Source organism: Poromitra crassiceps (genome assembly GCF_964638095.1).
Source record: "Poromitra crassiceps genome assembly, chromosome: 2".
NCBI lineage: Eukaryota > Metazoa > Chordata > Actinopteri > Beryciformes > Melamphaidae > Poromitra > Poromitra crassiceps.
Window position 1 is genome coordinate 99,929,244 of NC_139624.1, and position 22,184 is coordinate 99,951,427.

The 22,184-nt window shown below is 45.4% G+C and overlaps 1 protein-coding gene across 1 annotated transcript in view; it reads right to left on the reverse strand.

The window, feature by feature from the left end:
• Nucleotides 1–22,184, reverse strand: part of scrib (scribble planar cell polarity protein) — a 168,406-nt gene that overhangs the window by 47,750 nt on the left and 98,472 nt on the right. The window contains exons 9-20 of the mRNA XM_083631875.1: nucleotides 20,953–21,009; nucleotides 19,516–19,579; nucleotides 18,358–18,432; nucleotides 17,601–17,745; nucleotides 15,998–16,116; nucleotides 15,638–15,837; nucleotides 12,704–12,870; nucleotides 12,054–12,181; nucleotides 11,740–11,865; nucleotides 11,312–11,497; nucleotides 10,067–10,495; nucleotides 27–116 (exon numbers count right to left, since the gene is read on the reverse strand). Of these exons, the coding sequence (XP_083488001.1) occupies nucleotides 27–116; nucleotides 10,067–10,495; nucleotides 11,312–11,497; nucleotides 11,740–11,865; nucleotides 12,054–12,181; nucleotides 12,704–12,870; nucleotides 15,638–15,837; nucleotides 15,998–16,116; nucleotides 17,601–17,745; nucleotides 18,358–18,432; nucleotides 19,516–19,579; nucleotides 20,953–21,009 (1,786 nt within the window). The remainder of the gene's footprint in view (nucleotides 1–26; nucleotides 117–10,066; nucleotides 10,496–11,311; nucleotides 11,498–11,739; nucleotides 11,866–12,053; nucleotides 12,182–12,703; nucleotides 12,871–15,637; nucleotides 15,838–15,997; nucleotides 16,117–17,600; nucleotides 17,746–18,357; nucleotides 18,433–19,515; nucleotides 19,580–20,952; nucleotides 21,010–22,184) is intronic.

Genomic DNA, 22,184 nt, shown 5'->3' on the forward strand with positions numbered 1-22,184 from the left:
GTAAGAAGACTAGGCATCAATCTTACCTCGTCGTCCCCCTTGTAAGGCGTGGATCCTTTCCCTCCAGCGATGCTGATACCCAGGCCGCCTGTCTGTCGGAGGATGGTCAGGTTGTGCTGCAAGTTAAGGAGGGGAGTCAGCACAACTAGTGGCGAAACCCCACTAAAACACTGCTTATCTCAAGACAGATTGGGGGGAGAGAGAGGAGCCCACAAGATCCCAATTACCTTAGATGGTTATCTTTAACATTATAAAATGTATTTATTTGAAATAATTAAGTTGATTGCAATATGTGGGTGCAAAATACCATTTGTTTTCACATCTCAGACTTCACTAGTAAGTTGTGGGTGAGCTCCCCCTTTCCGCCAGAGGGTGGCGCCAATCTGGCAGAGCAGCATGAGACTGTGGTCTGAGGGATGGATAGACGGACTGACAGGCACTTTGACTTGGTCTCAAGTCTAATCTCAATTCAAGTGGATGTTTTTTTTTACGTGTTGACTGGATTTGACTTTGAAGACATTGCAGAGAAGTATATTCAAAGCAGCAGGGCCAAACAAAAAAAGTGACTGCAGAATAATTTCTCATCTATTATAAACCACTTAATTGGCATTAGACCAAAGACAAAGTGAACAAATACTGTCAAAAGTCCTAGTCTCATATCAGAAACATCTGTGTATTGTGCATGTATGGTGGGCGGGGACTTAAACATAAGACTGTCACAATAGGGATGTAAAGACTGCATAACAAGTTGCAAACGAACAGAGTGGAATGTGTGTATGCTGAATACGTGCAAGCCATGCAGAATGGGGAGAGTGGAGGAGGAGGTGAGGGACAGGTGGAAGGTAAGTGGAAGGAGAGAAGGGTGTGCTGTGTCCTGGAGGTGGAGTGAAGGCTGAGCAGAGTCTCTGTAGTGGTGTAGGTAGACACACTGCCATTCTTTGTAATGAGACTGTATGTTCTCATTGGCACATTTCAATACATTTTGTGAGCAAACACAGTAGACATAAATGCAAATGTCTTCATACAACTTTAACAGGTCACCAGCAATTGTTCAAAGTTCAAATTCTATTCTGCAGAATAAAGTGACTTGTCAGTTTTGGAATCAATTAGCCACTGTGGCCAGCGCACAATCAATGTTGTTCCTGCCTTACACTACAAATCTGTGGCTATTCAGATGATCAATCCATCAGACTTTAAGACTACTGGTGTTGAACAGTTCATTAACTCAAACTGAGCTACATTTTCTAAAATGTAAAAATGTTCTACCATACCATATAACAAACTTAAATCAAATGAAATATTAATGCCAGGGCTTCTTCACCAATGCCAAATAGCATAGTATTCAAGAATACACACAATACTGCAAACACACCATGTAATGTAGATGTAATCTACATTACCGTACATATATTTAGGTATACAAGACCCTGGGCTTTTTCTGTGATATTTGGAAAATGATTTAACTAAAGCTGTGTGCCGAGTGCTGATGAGTGGGTGGGCGGGGGGGGGAGACGACTGCTGAGGTGTTGGAAAATAACACTGACATTTCAAGGTGATAAAAAAACATTTCTGTAAAACAGTAAACCTGTCCTATGTAATACAACATAATATATTGTTATATTTTGCCCAGTTAAGCCGTAACAACCCTGCATTCATTCATTCATTGTAAGCTGAACTTTTGCGAAGTGAACTCTCTCGTGTTCTTTCAGCGCTCATCCCCTGCTTGGCAGCTGAGTTTGACAAAGCGTCTCTGTACACCTGCATGGCATGCCCAGAAAAACCTGAAAGAAGACGGTGCTGCAGACTTTCATCATCACAGCGAGGCGAGCGCATCCAGCCCATTCACTCAGGGCAACAGCATGGACAGTCAGGGGATGGAGAGCAGCAGAGAAGCAGAGGAAAACTAGGAGAAGGCATAGTGTGGTAGAACATGGAGGAGAACTAGGAGAAGGCATAGTGTGGTAGAACCTGGAGGAGAACTAGGAGAAGGCATAGTGTGGTAGAACCTGGAGGAGAACTAGGAGAAGGCATAGTGTGGTAGAACATGGAGTTGGGCAGAGACTTCTACAATCAGTCTACAGCTCTGTTTTGAGCGATTGTTTTCCTGGACATCAATTAAACTGCACAATTCTTGCAGTGCCAGTTAGATTCAAGTGAAAGAAAAATAAAATAAAATAATATAAAACAAAACAAAACACCCTGGGAAGGTGACAAAGAGGCACACAATATTTTTAGGCCGGTGCTTGCACTGGCCTATGGGAGCATGTGTGTCCCAATCGCTGCATACACGACTCCTTTCATCAAGATGGGCTTTTACTTTGAAATTTGTTTTATTTGACGAATGTCCGGTTTTGGACTTCCTGTCTGCCCTGATCTGATCTTGTTCAGCTTGACAGAGTCGCTCACGGCCGCAGATCCTGGTCCGCAGATCATGGTCCGCGCAGAAAAATAGAAATCGAGGCTATCCTGGTTTTCCGGCCAATTGGCCTCGAAATATCGATTCTGTAAAAATATCTAAATTTGTTTACTGTGTACTGTATAAACAGTTCGGTATTGGAAGTTCCCAAAGTTCGGTACCATCACTAACTGGTCGTTGTTGTGCTTTTGAAATGAAGTTGCGGGATTCCTCGTCTAATTAACGTTACACGCGACGCGACAAACAAGTTGAGATTAGTGAGAGAGTCGGTGAAAGGAGGAGAGACCCGCGAGTGCTTGTGCAGAACTAGTGCATGTTGTGTACAGCGGGTAATGAGCCGCTGTTATGAAGATTAAAGAGACACTCACAGCTGCATCATCCTCTCCAGTCTGCCTGTCGTGCCTGATGCACATGACGCCTTCAGGACCCGTCGGTAAAGCCCGCGCGTGGGGCCTTTGGGTGACATCTGTAATGTGTCCCGAAATAACCTGGGTTACCCTTACTATGTTATCGTGTGTTACTGGACAGACACACTAATAACTTTTCAGTGTGAGCCATCTTACATAGCCTACAGTGTGCTGTGCAGAGTGCTGCAGTTAATAATTTTCTATTGTGTTTTCAGTGAGACAGGCAAAGGACCTGTCTCAAACATTGACTGATATCACAGGTTGTTGTGAAGAGTGCAATGTACAAGGCTATATAATTTGTAAAGAGTGTAAAGAAAAATATTGGATTAAGAGATACATAGAGATAGCCTACATCAGTGGTTTCCAAACTTTTTGTGCCCATGGCACACCAAATGGCACGACAAAATCTCAAGTCTATCAGTGCAAAATAGCCTCTATTACTCTTATCACGCTAAATGCTTTTTTATTTACTAAGGTCAAATACAATTTGACAAAATATATTACTCTAGGAATTAATTTGAAACTTTGCTAAATTACTACATCAAAGCAGCAACACACCCACTTTTTGTATAGTTTTAGGCTATATTTGCAATTGCAATAATGCAAAATCCCAAGGCACACCATTTGGGAACCACTGGCCTACATTATGGCGTTGTTCTATCATAGAGAGACATTCAGTTAATATGGCGTTATTCTTCTAACACAGAAACATTCAGTTAATATGGTGGTCTTCTAACACCAGAGAGACACATTTCAAAAGGTGTCCTTCAATCCCACAGTGACTGTTAAGGGTGTTACTAAACCTTGAATTTGTGAATGTGATCAACCTTGTGGACATTCTGTTTCTTATCCATTAGGTATCGAGTATCGTATCGAGTATCGAAGCAGATATTTATGGGTTATCGTATTGTTTAAAAAAATCCATAATATCCTGCATCCCTAAACACAAACAGGGAAAAAAGGTGGAAAATCAGATGACGGCTTATATGTGTGCTGTTGATTGTTAAAATGTGTATGGGTATACATGGGTGACGATCCCATGCACCGGCCGTATGCCAGGTTTCGACCTGGACTTGTTGTTTATGCTGCTCAAGATAATGAACATTTTACAGATGGGACTTGAATTGAGGACATTACATTTGAGGGCATCCAAGGAAATTGATTGGGAATGCCAGAGTTTCCTATAAATTCACCATCATTTTTGTTTCAAGAGTTACTTCTGGTGCTATGCACAAAGCTGCTGTTCATACCTGGTGTCTCTCGTCAATGCGGCTTTAGAAACGATTCAGATTTAACGCAGCCAAGCACTGAAAGCATGTTAGTGAACGGCACCAGCTGGGATACACCATGTGGTGTTGGTCCAAGTCGTGCTGGCAGTTACACCACGCACTGAATGGGAAGGCAAAGTCTGAAACTTAGCCCCCGTTCACACAGGACGCAGAAGCAACGCTCAACCTAAACTCTACCTATGCTGAAACCACAAGCTTCATTTAGGCGTCCTTGTTAACAGGCGAGGCCGTTCACACCACCCGCGCGCGTCTCACGCTGAAGCCTTGCCGAAGCCACCCTCACGCCTTGCTCAAGCGATCGTTCAGGATTCACGCCTATATTTTCCAAGCGGGACCTGCTGAAGCCGAGCATTGATCTGTCAAGCCAGGCGTAAAGTCAATGGGAGTTGTCGTGGGCGGGTTCAAGGTACGCCGAGGAGGCGCTGAGAGGAAAAGAGAAGGCTTCTTGTGTGAACGGTTAGGGCCTGTGTCCACCTAGCGTCTTTTTCCGACGTTAAACGCTGGAAGTGCGCTGGGAAGCAGTCTGAAACTAACGTTAGTTCAGTGCGGTAGTAGCTTGCTAGCTGACCGCTAACATTAGCAAACAACACACATACAGCGATTTAGCTCAACACTCACCAGAAATATTAAGTGTCTAGCCGATCTGCTCCCAGAATTGAACCTTTCTTTCTCTGTTGCGATAGTTTCTCCATATGATTAGTTGCCTGAAAAGGAGCACCCAACACCAGCGTCTTTCTGAAAAGTTAAAATAATTCAGCTGGGAGCGCTGGGAGTCGGGCGCACAAAAATGCCAGAGCGCTGTGAAAATAGACGCTGGACGCAGCGCACTTTCTCTAGACGTGCGTGTGCGCTCGCATACGCTCTCCCCCCATTGGAAACAACTGAAAATAGACGCCGGAGCTGATGAAAAGACGCTAGGTGGACACAGGCCCTTTAGGCGTCAGTTCAGCGTGTGCCTGCTTCAAGCTTCAGTTCTACTTACGTTCGGCGTCCTGTGTGAAAAAGGGCTTAGCCTGCAGCACATGTTGAGAAGGTTGACTAGCTCTAACCCCATTTGAAAATATCTGTATTTAAGCAATATCACACGAGAGGGAGTGCTGTTGTTGGCTAATATCGGCACTGCTGTGATTCGGTCGTAGGCACGAGGCCGCAGGCCGAGTGCCGAAGATAATCACAGCAGTGCCGATATTAGACAACAACAGCACGACCTCGAGTGTGATATTGCTTTTATACAACAGTTCTATTAAACAAAGCTGATTAAAAAAATGACAAAAAGCTGAGAAAATATATGATTTCTCTATTTATTCCTCCGCCAACAAAAATAGTTCCCTCAGCTTTCTGCTTTGCCGAAAATGTAGCCTAATCAGCCTAATTAACTGCAGGCTGTCTGTTTACTACTGTCTACTCTACAGCTGTGAAGCATTTTGTTGATTAGGGCAGCTGTGAAGCAGAGTATTCTACACACAGTGAAGCGCCAGTGCATTATCATGAAATATTGGCACTGGTAGGATCCCTCTTGTCCAATCAAATTGCCCGGCCGGAACTACCTGTTGTATAATATTACATTTGCCACCAGGACAAGTGATAATCACATGGGAATCACATGAGAACAACAAAGTGTGAGTGTGACACACTCCAATTTCAACCTTTCCCAGGATGCATTGGAACCTGACAATATGGTTGTCTATCAATGCATTTGTCAAACCGTTTCAGGGGTTTAGTATCAGAGATGTAATGGTGTTTGAATGTCCACAAGAAATATATAAGAAAAACGACTGCATTACCGGTTACCGCATCCAGGCTCTACCACACTGGCCAAGTGATGAATGAGTTATGGTGAGGGCTCCCCTAGTGATTGGCTTGGATTACTCTTTGATTTGTGCAGGTGGTTTGCCCCCGCTGAATGACGGTGGGTGAATGAGTGGGTGAGTGACGGACAGAGACAGATTGGATGGGAAAGAGTAGGTACAGACCTCTTCCTCCTCAATTCGAGCAGGTTCAATCAGCAGATTATTGACTTGATCAAATGACACCCCCTGTTAGGACAGGAACCAGCGAGAGGCATGCGGATTAGTGAGGCCAAAAGTAAAAAATATGCACACACGCATACACAGAAATACAAACAAAACAAAACACGCACTCACTCGCACTTTCAATCAACCTCACCAACCAAAACCGAACACTCCACTAACACTGTCTGCTTGCGGATTGTGTGACCTCTGCGTGCGTCCACAGGGGTGGACCACCTTGAAGCAGAACCCATCCCCCACATTCACTCCCCAGCCACCAGAAGCAAATACAGGCAGAGGTGGAAAGACAAGACCCAGGAGCTCAGCCACAGTGCAAAGCACACAGTGTAGAGAGAGGAGTGGAACCAAAGAAAGCAAAGGCTCCCAGACCAGAGTCAACCCAGCCTCAACACCACAGAACCAGCTCTGCCGCAATAGCAAGCTCAGGTTTAAATGGACAGCAGGCCTGCTTGTCATGGTTGTTAAACTGTTACCGAAAGACTGAATGAGCCCTTCATCCCGAAAGGTTATATGAGACACGTGCAGCACTTTCAGCGTATGATACGCCAAAGGATTTTTTACAAGACAACTCTCGGAAAATCAGTAAGAGAAAAAAAAAAAGTTGAAGAAAATCAGAGTAATGGTATTGTTTTGATATTTGTTCAATGGAAAACATGCTGCAGCATCAAAGCCCTGGCAGAATGTGTGGAGGGCTTTGCACCGCGGCTGCTGAGCCTGCCATCGCAGCTGAAATGTGACTCAATGCACCTGACGCGAACAGCGCAAGTATAATATAACTAGGGATGGGCATCGAATTTCGAATTTTCAAATAATCGTTGTTATTATCAAGGTCGACTTTTATTATTGAAAGTCGAAATTCGATTTTTTTTTTGTGAGTGAAATGTTGCATTGTCTCCCCTGATTCTAAGTATAGTCGAATCGCTTGGTTTGAGCAAGTAAAACAATTTTTATAAGCATTTTAAGCAAGGTTTATGGAAAAATGAATGGCGGATGAAATCCCATGAAGAGGGAGAGGGGGTGACTTTGGCACCCCTTTGGCACTCAGACCTGAGCCTACTAAATATTTAATGAACCACTCATGATTGTCAAAACTGTTTTTTATTTTCGAAAATGTCAATGTCATGTAACATGTTCTTTACTTCAGTGGTGCAATGCTTGTTTGAGCTAAAAATCCACAGCAGAAGCTTTTTCTATTAATTAATAAAGCCTTAGACTTAGAATCAGGGGAGACAATGCAACATTTCACTCACACACACAATTTTTTTTTTTTTTACATTTTTTTTTTCGAATTTCGATTAAAAGTCGACTTTGGCCAGCGAATTTCGAATAGTGCTTTTGCTAGAAATGCCCATCCTTAAATATAACGTCGATGGGAAGATAACAGGAGAGAGTGAAAGCTATTACCAAGCTATATGCACTATATTCTCTCTCCTTGGGCTAACTTCTAGTCATTGAAAACCTAGTGAAATCACACAATTTACTCATTCACCCACTCCCCTGCGACCCCCTCGTCAAGCTGACTAGGTGCTGTCGGCAAGGCTCCAAGTCGAGGCTTAATAACCACAAAGAATCTGCCATCTGATATTCTATCATCTTGAAATTATTCCAATGTCACAAACAAGAATAGACCTGCATCATTATCATATCATCATATCATACAAATAAGGGTCTTTGGATCTCCGCATTCCAACTCTGCCAATAAACGTTCTGGTTGGTGTAAGGGCCGTCACACAGACAGACACACATCCATAACGTTCTGGTTGGTGTAAGGGCCGTCACACAGACAGACACACATCCATAACGTTCTGGTTGGTGTAAGGGCCGTCACACAGACAGACACACATCCATAACGTTCTGGTTGGTGTAAGGGCCGTCACACAGACACACACACATCCATAACGTTCTGGTTGGTGTAAGGGCCGTCACACAGACAGACACACATCCATAACGTTCTGGTTGGTGTAAGGGCCGTCACACAGACAGACACACATCCATAACGTTCTGGTTGGTGTAAGGGCCGTCACACAGACACACACACATCCATAACGTTCTGGTTGGTGTAAGGGCCGTCACACAGACACACACATCCACACACACAAGTACAAATCTCATCTCATTCAATAAATATAAAGTAGCAGATTTGATGGATCCCGGCTGATGGACCAGTGATTGAGATTTGATCACAATGTAAAAAAACAAAAAGGCATGACAAATCAAAAAGATCTGATTGAGGCTTGTTGATTACTGATTACAACAATATCTCAGCAGACTTCACTCACTCTACATACACACGCAACACACACGCCCAAAGTTATGAAAGCAGGTGTGTGAAAAGTTTATTATTAACCAATTAAATTGAGGAGATAGCAAATGATAATGGTGAGAAGCGTAGAACTGAAATGGGCAGGTGGTGGCGGCGCAAGAGGAGCTTGGCTAGAAGTCGGCTGCTTGGGAGGTTAAGGCATCGTCATTTGGCATAACGCAGAATTCATAGATGGCATGTTAACAGTACATTAAGAAAGGGCAAGAAGCTATCTGCGGATCCCACCCACTAATCAGCAGAAACACACAACATTTCTTTGATCTATCTCCAAGTATGAGAATTAATTTAGCATATTGCCATATTCTCATAATGTCTCTGTTGTCACTGTATCATATCTACAGTAATGTGGCCCAAGTGCTGTAGCGTTCATGAAGAGGACAGTCAATGATGACAACTGAGCGTCTGTAGGTCTTTGGCAGAGGACAGGACATAATTGTCTTCGCACGTGGACAGAGCAGGGAGAACGCCAGGCTTTGATTGAGCTATTCTGAGAGGAGTTTTATTGGTGAGTGTGTAGCAGAGTCAAAACCACAAAGTCAAATCCTGAGAAAACACCCCCCCCCTCAATCACTAGCACAGGGCCAGGCGTGTTCCCTGCATGCAACAGCATATCCTCCTCAATCAAGTGCAGCCCACTCCAAACTGAATGCAAGTTGCAAGGTGGTAAGGGGCTTCTATGCAGATTCTCTTTTTGCATAGAGGCAATGAGCAAGCCATTGCAAATGTGTGTGGTGGTCTGCAAAAACCCTTCACGTGGTGGGAATTTGACATTTTCATTCGCCCCCCCCCCCCATAAATTATCCTATATATGACTTTTTAAATGACTGAGATAGCTCTCTCAGATCAAAAGTTATGAGTATTTTAATCTTTTGTGTGTCTAAAAGTAAGACATGAGAAAAATGGCTTTAAACATTCCACAACATTGTATTTTCTACACTAGCGTTCCACCAAAACCATAAAAATGCTTTCCTTTTGTTTTATGAAAATAATGATTCACCGTGATGTACTACGGAGACGAAAGTAACCAAATCACTCAAAATAGCTGCAAAAAATCATTTTCAACCTTCTTGGTCTCATTGACACCAATGTGTTTCTGCAGGCCACCACACACACATTCTAATAGCATGGAGAGAGAATTTGAAGGGTCAAATACAATATCCTAAACAACCTGTATGATGCATCTGTGACATAAGTTTGTATGAAATGCAGGTAGGAAGACCACTGTAAAACTACTATATCTGTGGTATAATGATGTAGGAAGACCACTGTAAAACTACTATATCTGTGGTATAATGATGTAGGAAGACCACTGTAAAACTACTATATCTGTGGTATAATGATGCAATGAATGAGAGGCCCGATTGTCTCCGGACCATCAGGGTATGAACTTGCATCATTAAACTAGTTTTCACTTATATCTACACACAACTACCGTACAACCAAGAACATCAGGGTCTGAACTTGCATCATTAAACTAGTTTTCACTTATATCTACACACAACTACAACCAAATATTTCATTTTCTGATATGTAACATCTTCTACCCAGCTGCTCCCACCTCCCTGAACTGCATCCACCCCGCCCCGGGCTTTCTCCTTTACCTTGACTTGACTGGAGTTGACCTGGAGGAGGTGCCGGCTGTCTTCCAGCTCTGGCGCCTCCATTCTGTGATGCATCTGAGGGGTGACATTACATTGGTCTTCCTCGTCCTCCTGGTCGTCCTCCTGGTGGTCCGCGGGCTGGGCCTGGCTCGGGGGGGTGAGGCCCGCGGGCTGGGCCGGGCTCAGGGGGGTGAGGCCGTCGGGACTGAAGCCCTGCAGCAGCGCGGCCACCGCCTCCGGCTTGGGCAGCTTGGTGATCTTGAAGTGCTTCTTGTAGTGCGGCGTGTCCTTCCTGATCAGACGCTGCTTCTCCGTGGGGAAAGCCGGCCGCTCGTCTTCCTCCTCGCTCCTCTCGCCCTCCTCCCCGTCTTCCTCGTCCTCCTCATCCCCGCCGCGGATGATGGGCTCTTCCGCAAAGTGCACAGTGGGCTGGAGAGGGGAGGGTAGTTCAATAAACAGAGGGGAAGGGAGACCGCGAACAATAAACCAAACATATTTCTTTCTCATTAAAAGTCACAGACACTGTAGGGAAAATCATACTCTTATGTTGAGTTCAGAATACATGACGATAGCCGACATATATCTAGCAGGCTAAATATCTGTTCGTGTCGGGAGAGCCATCAACGAGCTACAGCCAATGAGGATGGCTGCTTTACTCCAGGCAAGTGGTCTGAGGAGCAAAGACTGTGAAAGCATATGGTCCATTCTTCCAAACTGGTGCAAACTGCTGTCCCACAGGCCACAACACATCTTAACTGCTGTCCCACAGGCCACAAGCAAAACACATGTTAGATGTTTACTAAGATCATTCTAGCCTCTATTGAAACCTAACATAATATTTGAGACAGCAGTCAACTTAATAACTGACTTAACTCTGACTTTGAACCAATTCTGTAGAATGGCCCATATGTTGTGTGAGCGTGTGTGTGTGTGTGTGTGCGTGCGTGTGTGCGTGTGTGTGTGTGTGCGTGCGCGTGTGTGTTGAAATAAAGCCGTGAGCAGACCTGTGTGAGACTGTGTCTGGAGACTCTCCTGGTTAAATATCTTGTGATGTGTGATCTGCACTGATCTCCTGTCACCGCTCAGTGATGTCATGTGAAAACCACAACTTCAAGTAATCTGAACACAACAGCAATCTGATGACTTTTTTTTTTATATAATTTTTATTCAGTTCAGCGATCTGATGACTTTGACCGTTGTGTAGTGTGTTGGTGCCATTAGGGATAAGACGCTTTGAATGTTCACCTCAATGTACTCCACCTCCATCTCATCCAGCTCCTCCTCCTCCTGGGGGTAGTGGCCGTCCACCAGGTCGACCCCCTGCGCGGTGGCAGTGACACCCCGCCTCTCCTCGTGGGAGTGGGCCGACACCGTGCTGTTGGAGGCCTGGGAGTCGTGGCTCTGATTGGAAATGTCACTGAGCCGCTTCTCCTGTAGCCAACATCATCAGCTTGAGTCAATCAGCACCAATGGCAGAGTATGCAGCACTGGGTTCCTATGTAGGTTTCATTCTATGCACAGCAAGAAGGTCTATGAAGGTGATGAGTACTAGGGTTACAAATGGGGCAAGAAGCTTCTTTTGTCAGGGCCACGTGATTCTCCAGATTCACACGTTCACTGTTCTACCAGTTAACTGGACCTCCAAATGGTGGCTAATACAGTATGCGCTGTACCTGTGCATCGGTGGACTCTGCATCTCCATCAGGTTTGGATGTGTAGGCTTCGTTCCTCCTCTCCTCAATCACCTTCTTCATCACCTTCAGCTCACTGGGGTGGGGGGTGGCTCTACGCTGAAGGCCCTGAGGGCAAAGAAAACCATAAAGTCAAATCAAGATCAAAATATCAATTCGGTAGCTTTTGACTGACTTCAAAACCATCAATATCACCTTACAGCTTTAAGGTAGCAGGGCAAAACACGGAACAACAATCTAAACCACATGACATGAGAAGAAGACAAACTGAGATGTTTGAGGTTGTGTCCCCTCACCCTGCGCTCTGCAGCGGCCTCGTCGTCGTCCTCCTCAGCCTTGGTCTCTTCCTGGAACTGGATGACGGACACTCTGTTCAGGTTGCTGTCTGTCCAGCTGTCATCAACGCTGTTCTGTAGCAAGTTCTCTGTGGAAACAAGAGGGACAGTATGGAAAGAGAGGAGGCCGTCAAAATGTGCTGTGATCGCAGTAGGAATACAGCTTCAGTCCCACGACACATTTGTGGTAGCTAGCTAAAACAAAATCTAAACGCGTAAAACTGCAAATATCAGCCATTATTCTTGTCAGATGGAGTTGTTAGTTGTGACTGAAGAATCCTACCCACTGGAAGGTGTGGTAGACATTTCAAATAATTTAGTATAGATCCTAAAAATAAACTTTTTTTTTTCTTCCTAAGAGCAGTAAAAGTATACTAGACAAAGTAGATGGAAAGAGGGAGTCGGAGTGAGTTGTGTGAAAATTGTGAATATTCTTAGTTAAAAAAACAACAACAAAAACTTGTATTAGGCAGATATTGCTCAAACAAAAAGATTACTGGTATAAACCGTGATGAAGCTGGATAACCCACAGGTAAAGATGACTGAAATGTCCTTCATGCCCCAAGTAAAACAATGAAAAACTCCTGCTGCTATGAAAAGGTGCTTCTCACCCAGGCTGGGGGAAGGTTGCTGAGGCAACAGGTAGCAGGTCAACACCTTCTCCCCTGTCCGATCATCATCCTCTGTCTGGAACTTGAGCATGGGCTGAGACTGGTTCTCTGCCAGCCACATGGCCTTCAGGTTGAGGTTAGCCAGGGAAAAGGGCAAGTTTTGTAATCTGGACATGGGGAGGAATGACAAAAGAGGAGACGTGGTGAGATGAGAGATAATCTCGCTTATTTGAAGGTCAAGGAAAACAAACAGTAAAACAGAGTTGACACGCTATTCCTCTGATCATGAATGGGTAAATTAATGATCACGAATCCATAGTGTGTGATGTCATTAACTCATTGAATGCCAATGACGACAGCTGTCGTCAATTCAAATACTGACGTAGAGTGCCAATGACGACGGTTGTCGTCAATTGCGTTTTTTGACGGTGGGACGTGGATCAATCCCTGATACATCTCTGGTACAACTATTGTAGCTATTGGAGGTCTATAACCTATTTTACAGAACCCTTAGGTGGCGACAGTGCTCTCCACATAACAGAAAGGCAAGGAAAAAACAAAGAAGAAGTCGTTATGGAAACGGAAATCGCATCGCATCCGTATGCATCGATATGCTGAAGCACGTTACTGCAGCTGTGCCTGCAGCAGCCAATCTGCTCCCACAATTGAGCCGCTCTGTGTCGGTTGCGACAGCACATCCGCACATCCACACCGTGGAGTTATTATTCTCAACTGGAAGCATCGTTGCCGGTGACAAACACACGCGGAACGCTGTAAAAAAGCTGCACCCTTCACTGTGGGGGGGCACGCAGAGCAGCACGCAACACCCAGACAGACCCAGGCAGCAGGACAGGATTGACAAACGCAAGCCAGAATATCCGATGCCCACCAGCAGCAAATCAAGACCAGCAAGAAGCTGCAACCAGCAGCGCACGCAGGGGCCAGCGCTGCTGGTTGTAGCTAAAAATATTATTCTGCCAAACAAAATTCCCTGGCCTAAACTGTTTTATTGAAGGAAATTATTTTTGAGGTGTGACTACATTAGAAAAGATTAGCTTCAGAGTCAGTGTGTGCTTGAAATGTTTAATTTCACAAAAGGCCAATTATCTCAGCTTCTAGAAAAAAATTGCTCTTTTTGGATGAATCAAGCTATCTTCTCCGGCTCATAACTAAAGAACGGAAAATGGGATCAATAAACTTTTTTTTGCAGATGATAGAATAGAGTCTCATCGTTCTTTGTGCGTGTTCAGTGTTTACATAGTAATATCACACAATATTCTGTGGGCCTCGAGAAATCACTGAAAACGCTCTGAAACTCTGGCACTGGGAGCGTCCGTTCTCCAAAAGTGGCTGGCACTCAATGAGTTAATAAACATTTCTCTGTACTCCTAAAGTCACAACCTGTGTTTTGGTAAATTCACAGGAATAACAATGTCATGATGATGCAGAAACCTGGTTCAGGAAGCATTGCCAAAATCTGTCTGAATTACCCAATACATTTTTAATGGCTTGATGAAAATATTTCAGCACATAGGTGACAATGTTCGACAATAACATAAAAAAGGCAAAATTGGAGGTACATTGTCTCTGCAGACTCGGCAAATGCGAGCACACAACTTAGGTGCAAGGCCAAAGGAAGCTTTTCGTTTTTAGGTGCAAGGCCAAAGGAAGCTTTTCGGTTTTTTTAAAGACGTATTATAAAAAAACTAGAATGACCGCAACGTGGACTTATGCCTCCGCCATTAGTTCATTCTGGAGTCCAAATCGCCATTTGAGGCAAATTGGAAGAAATTCCGTCAAGGCGCACCTGTGATGTTGCGTTAACAAGCTTGAAAATGGCGTTCGAGAGCTCACCTTGACCTTTGACCTTTGACCACCAAAATCTAATCAGATCATCCTTGAGTCCAAGTCGATGTTTGAGACAAGTTTGATTAAATTCCGTCAAGGCATTCCTGAGATATCACGTTAACAAGCTTGAAAATGGCGTTTGAGAAGTCACAGTGACCTTGACCTTTGACTTTTGACCACCAAAATCGAATCAGTTCATCCTTGAGTCTAAGTAGATGTTTGAGGCAAATTTGATGAAATTCCGTCATGGTATTCATGAGATATCGTGTTAACAAGCTGGAAAATGGCGTTTGAGAGGTCACAGTGACCTTGACCTTTGACCACCAAAATCTAATCAGTTCATCCTTGAGTCCAAGTCGATGTTTGAGACAAGTTTGATTAAATTCCGTCAAGGCATTCCTGAGATATCGCGTTAACAAGCTTGAAAATGGCGTTCGAGAGGTCACAGTGACCTTGACCTTTGACCTTTGACCACCAAAATCTAATCAGTTCATCCTTGAGTCCAAGTCGATGTTTGAGACAAGTTTGATTAAATTCCGTCAAGGCATTCCTGAGATATCGCGTTAACAAGCTTGAAAATGGCGTTCGAGAGGTCACAGTGACCTTGACCTTTGACCTTTGACCACCAAAATCTAATCAGTTCATCCTTGAGTCCAAGTCGATGTTTGAGACAAGTTAGATTAAATTCCGTCAAGGCATTCCTGAGATATTGCGTTAACAAGCTTGAAAATGGCGTTCGAGAGGTCACAGTGACCTTGACCTTTGACCTTTGACCACCAAAATCTAATCAGATCATCCTTGAGTCTAAGTCGATGTTTGAGACAAATTTGATGAAATTCCGTCCAGGCGTTCCTCAGATATCGCGTTAACAAACATCGTACGGACGGACGGCCGTACGGACGGACAACCCGGATCCATAATGCCTCCGGCCTGGCTATCGCCGGCGGAGGCATAAAAACTAAAAGGACACAGAGTGCTGGCCCCGTTTTCTTTTTCTACTGATAATACACCAATTCTATCTGATTCTAGGCTTTCCCTGCTTTGACCTTAGTGTGAGCAGCTGTCCAGGGTGTTTAGTGAGGTCACCTGTTTCCAGCCACGTCCAGCACATGAAGCTCAGTGGCATCTGCCAGCTCGGCAGGCAGTTTGTCCAGCCGGTTGTCTCTCAGTGAGAGAACATTGAGGCTGGCACAGCCGCCCAGCTCGCTGGGCACGCTGCCCAACCGGTTGCGGTCTACATTCAGGTTGGTCAGTTTCTTCAGCTTGCCCAGCGAGCGAGGCAGTGACTTTGAGAGAGGGAGACAGAAGCCACGGCATGAATGAAGGGGGAAATAATCAATAATGCACCTTCATGGTTGTTAATGGGACTTCTATGTTCGTGGTAATGCATTAATTCCCTTAGGTTGGTTATATGGATGTTTTGTAAGTGGTTTACAGCCCCCCTACCTGTAAAAGGTTCTCTGTCAGGACAAGTTCTGTCAGGTTTTCACACTCTCCTATGGAGTCAGTCAGGTGGGTGAGCCTGTTCTGGTCCACCTTCAGGATGGACAGCTGTTTCAGACAGCCTGCTCACGAAACACAATACCATTAAAAACCACAGCACCAAGCCAGACACTAGCAAAGGTAAAACACCATAGTCTTCACCTAGGAGCAACAGATAAAGAGCAGCTGTTTATGCCTATGCTACTGCTCACTGACATCATTTCCCCAGTAGAGGGCAGTGCTGTTCTAGTTTAGCAGAACACGATCCAATGCCACCAATAAGTCTGCTCAGGATCTAGTTAGTACAGCTCAATGAGATGGGAAACTTTGGAAAGTACCTAAAAAACACACTTTATTTACACAATGAAACACTAGTCAGGTGGTTGGGCCTCAATATAATAGGACAATACATTTAATTTAGATCAACTACGGTATGTTCCCTTCCAGCTCTTAAAGGTCCCATTCCGTGCAAAAGCTGTTTTTACTTGTAAATGCATATATACTGCTGTCAGCCCTCCCTGTAATGAGTGGTCACACGCTCAGAACTGCCACAGTTGGATTTGTCCCTATCCAGCGTCCCCCTGCAGCCTCCTCCAAGCCACACCCCCAAACGCGTCGTTTGCCGAGAGGGGAATTGGCTGGGAATTGGGACGTCACGAGCTTCCTTCTGCATACTGCGCGCGTGTATCTCACACAAGCTATCTGCACCATTTTGTCTATAGCCACAAAATTAACACTTCTAGCTGGAGCAACGCCGGCTGTACGTGATCCAGCAGCTGCAGAGGTGCATTCGGTAAGTCTAGGCATTTTGAGATGTCCTCTTTAGCGTAGTAACCGTTAAGCTAACGATAACTCGCAACCTAGCGTGCTGGTCCACAGACGCTAATCTAATTGGCCGCTGGGAGCCTGGGGCGGGCTCTTCCCCAGCGACCAATGGGAGCTGTTGGTTCTGAATAAATTAGCAAAACCAACCATTCTTGGGACGCGACGAGATGAGGAAGGGACAACTCCGTCACAGCAAACGGGCTTGCTGTATTTTCGACAGATTACCGTAATCCAGAATCATGTTTTGTGGACCAGAGACACACGTTTTTAAGAGGTTACAGCTGCACGAATTGGGACCTTTAAAATGGAATTTAAGCAAACATTTGTAAAACGTGAAATAGAAATTAGGTAAGTCTTCGTCAGCTGCTCTTCATCAACTCAAATAAAAACACATCGATGTGAAAATGTAATTAGCTTTTCAAGAATTGATTAGTATTGGGCAAGTTGTTAGCTAATGTTGCCCTTATATCATACGGTCCAAAAACACAGGTTGGAGTGAGAGTGAGAGAACGTACAGTATGACACATCTGGGAGGTGATGGTGGACAGATGATGAACATCACTTTATCATTAAATATTAAACAAATGTGTGTCCATTGCCATTAATCACATTTATTTCTCAACCAAAAAGATTTAAGCCTCAACTGAGGAGAGAAACACTGCGTTGTTTGCTGAATTTGCTGTTTGAATCCAGCTTTCATAATTCGATATATCATAGAAACACTTGGACAACTCCTTCTCACCTATGCTGTCTGGGATGATCTCCAGCAGGTTCTGTGTGAGCAGCAGGTCAGTGAGAGCCAGGAGGCCATTCAGCTCTGAGGGAAGCTCCTCCAGACGATTCTCTGACACATCCAGACACACCAGCCGCCGGAGGTTCCCCAGCTCCTACACGCACGCACGCACGCACGCACGCACACACACACACACACACACACACACACACACACACACACACACACACACACACACACACACACACGTTAATGAATGCATATACATTGCACATGAATGCACATAAATTGAATGCTATTCAAATATCACCCTCACTGCAAAAAATCCCACCCAGGTGTTGAAGAAAGTGGCGCAGGTTTAGGAGCAGTCTATCCTCTCATGCTACAAACGGACACACACGTCACGTATAAAGTGTCCATCTAACCAAGTGTCATCCTAGTCGCATCCTCACTATTAAAATAGTATTTTTTCCACAAACAAGTGACGACTTCTGCCAGCGGACGATAATTCAGCATCTTTACAAGGCAGTTTCCCATGTTTTTCTGTCACTACCTAGAAACACACCTTACCTAGTCTCATCCTGCTCTCATTTAGTCACATCCTCAGTATTAAAAGGGTCTCTTTTTATAGAAGATAAAAATAAGCGAGAAACTCTGCCAGCGGACAATAATTTCACTTGTTTACCACAGAAACTTCCCACTATCACGTCACTATCTTGAAACAAGGCAGGATGAGGAGAAGCGGAGCGGAAGAAGCTGTACTCACTGGTGGTAATGAGGACAGCTGGTTGCGGTCCAGCCACAGCTCCCTCAGGTTGGGGAGGGCACCCAGGGTGTCCGGCTGGGAGAGAAGGGATGAGGGAGGGAGGGAGGGGGAGGGGAGAGAGAGAGAGAGAGAGAGAGAGAGAGAGAGAGAGAGAGGGCAGGTTTGTTATTTTTGTTCGTGTTTGTGATACAAAGCCAGGGTGACTGTGTTTTTCAAGCATGCACGCAGCAGTGAGTGGAGGCAAACGCACACACCATCCACTGCACTTAAACACACGCCATTTGGGATTGGTTAAGAGAGGCTGAGGCCACAGAAAACATAAACACAAATCATACGTCCTAAACACAGACTCGCTCTGACTCAGGCTTGTACATTATGTGGAGATGAAATGGATGTTATAAGCATCAGTCATTGACATCAGTATGTTTCATTTCAGCACTCGGTAGGACTGGGCCTTTTCTAGTTTTTTTCACTCTTCAAAATGACTTGCAGGACTCATTTACAGTTTTGAATTGAAAGTGAAACACCTGATTTTGACTGCGGTTCACAGTTGAATAAGACCCTTTAAGCTTTTGTGGAAGCACAAAAATCAATGTAATAAACATGCATTTGTTTGCAACACTGGCAAGACTTTAGGAACAACAAACGGTATTTGAAAATGAGCTCAAATTTGAATTGGGACTATGAGTGCTAAATGACATGAAGGAGAATGTCAGTGGAGCCTTGGTATATGACAGGCAGGCAGGCAGGCTTTCCGCATGATGTCAGCTGTTTGCTCAGCCTCCGCCCTTGTCGGGTCATCAGGCATTGTTTACCCTGTCCTATTGTGACAGGTGGGCGTTGCCAGGCTAAAACCAGCAATCGCCCTAGGGTGCAGTACATGCAGGGCCCCAGGTCTGACAGACAGGCTCTGTTGTGTTTGTGGGGTAAATATGCCTGTTGGATCCTAAGATTTGTGGTGGGAATGAGAGAAGGATGTTTGTGAAACATGTGGTTGGTTTTGTGTGTGTGCGCGTGTGTGTGTCTGTGTCACTGGCAAAGTATGTATTTTTGTTGCAGAGCATAAACAAGACATAGTGTGTGTGTGTGTTTTGTGCAGCCTGAACACTGGAGCAGAGAGTGTTATCTATCTTTTGTGGTCAACGTTTTTTGGCTTACCAAAACTTCCAGTTCATTGCTGCCCAGGTCCAGCTGTTCCAGTTTCACCAGGAAAGAGAGTGACCTGAATACAAAGCAGCACAGTCAATCACACAAATATGCGCCCTGAAAGAACAACGTGAGGCGGCGGCTATGTAGTATGTACTAACATATGGGAGGAATGTTTTGAAACCCCACGTGCTGCTAAAGTTAACAACTACAGTAGTGCTGGCAAGCGGTCATAATTCCTTTCTCTGTCCCGTAACTGCTGTGTTCAGAGATCAGGGAGGTTCTAGCTAGGGGCTTCAGAGATCAGGGAGGTTCTAGCTAGGGGCTTCAGAGATCAGGGAGGTTCTAGCTAGGGGCTTCAGAGATCAGGGAGGTTCTAGCTAGGGGCTTCAGAGATCAGGGAGGTTCTAGCTAGGGGCTTCAGAGATCAGGGAGGTTCTAGCTAGGGGCTTCAGAGATCAGGGAGGTTCTAGCTAGGGGCTTCAGAGATCAGGGAGGTTCTAGCTAGGGGCTTAGGCTGTTTGCTCATGATAACCGCTGTGTTCAGAGATCAGGGAGGTTCTAGCTAGCTGTGTTCAGAGACCAGGGAGGTTCTAGCTAGGGGCTTAGGCTGTTTGCTCATGATCAGGCTGTGTTCAGAGATCAGGGAGGTTCTAGCTAGGGGCTTCAGAGATCAGGGAGGTTCTAGCTAGAGGCTTAGGCTGTTTGCTCATGATAACCGCTGTGTTCAGAGATCAGGGAGGTTCTAGCTAGCTGTGTTCAGAGATCAGGGAGGTTCTAGCTAGCTGTGTTCAGAGATCAGGGAGGTTCTAGCTAGCTGTGTTCAGAGATCAGGGAGGTTCTAGCTAGCTGTGTTCAGAGATCAGGGAGGTTCTAGCTAGCTGTGTTCAGAGACCAGGGAGGTTCTAGCTAGCTGTGTTCAGAGACCAGGGAGGTTCTAGCTAGCTGTGTTCAGAGATCAGGGAGGTTCTAGCTAGCTGTGTTCAGAGATCAGGGAGGTTCTAGCTAGCTGTGTTCAGAGACCAGGGAGGTTCTAGCTAGCTGTGTTCAGAGACCAGGGAGGTTCTAGCTAGCTGTGTTCAGAGATCAGGGAGGTTCTAGCTAGCTGTGTTCAGAGATCAGGGAGGTTCTAGCTAGCTGTGTTCAGAGACCAGGGAGGTTCTAGCTAGCTGTGTTCAGAGACCAGGGAGGTTCTAGCTAGCTGTGTTCAGAGATCAGGGAGGTTCTAGCTAGCTGTGTTCAGAGATCAGGGAGGTTCTAGCTAGCTGTGTTCAGAGATCAGGGAGGTTCTAGCTAGGGGCTTAGGCTGTTTGCTCATGATCAGGCATGTTGTTGATCTGCACCCAGTATGCGTGAGAATTCTTTCATGTTTGAGCGATCGCCGTCACCTCGTACTGTCAACCGTCACTTGAGCCCGGCTCATGCGTGCCTGGAGGAGAGGACACTTACGTGGGCAGAGACTTCAGGAGGTTCTCCCTGAGCTCCAACGTCACCAGGTTGGCCAGACTACAAGCGGAGGAGGGAGGGAGGGGGAGGAAGAGATGGGGGAGGAGGACAGGACGGGTGGTTAGTCAGATGGCAGGTCTGTTTGTCTGGGCTGCCTTGGCATGGTGACGGCCTCCTCCATCTGTCTGGGCACAGTGGTGGCCCAGAGCCCCGGCTGCCTCAGACCCCAGTGGGTCCATGAAAGCCTGCTCTGTCTACTCATGGACCATGGATCTGAGTGACAGACCTTCAGTCTGACAAGCATGGACAACTGGGATGTTTGGATTGAAGGGCTATGTTGTAGGGCTGCACAAGTGTGACTGAAATTACAATCCCAATTGTTTTTTAAACTTAAACGATTAAAATACTCAATGGTATATTCTTTTAATTTGAATGAATAGAAATTCTGTACCATCATGATTTCAGACATTTTATTTCAATGCATTATACGACAAAAACACGTCTGGTCAAAAGAAGCACGAAAAAGAACGTTATTTATATGATCAAATAGACCTGCATTAACACATTGAGTGCCAGCGACGCCAAATGGCGTCAGGAGAAATTTACCGTAGGCTGCCAGCGACGCCAAATGGCGTCAATAACTCCAAATTCATATTTTGACGGGGGGATGTCGATCTAAGCCTCTTACATCACCTCTTACAATATGGGAGCTATTGAATGTGTCTAACCTATTTTACAGAACCCTTAGGTGGCGACAGTGCTCTCCAGATTAGACAAAGGCCAGGAGAAAAGAGAGAAGAAGTCATGAGGAAACGGAATACGGAAATCGCATCGATATGCTTGAAGCATAACGTTAGCTGTGCCTGTGAACAGCAGTCATCTGCTGCCACAATTGAGCCCCATCCGTGTCCGCTGCGATAGTCCATCCATATGATTTAGTTGCCGACACGGCGACACCAGCGTCTTTCTGAAAAGTTACATTATTCTCAGCTGGGAGCCGAGGACACGCTGTAAAAAAGCGGGGGGATGCAGGCAGCAGACTTTTCAGTGCAAATCAAACTCAGAGCAAACCGCAGCAGAGACACGACTCCTCCCACCATGGAGGAGGAGGAGGAGGGGGGTGGGGCACGCAGGGCACTACAGCAACCATTGACAGTACACACACACCCAGGCAGCAGCAGGCTCGATGCATAGAGAGCAAACAAGCTAGAATAGGCTATCTGATGCCCACCAGC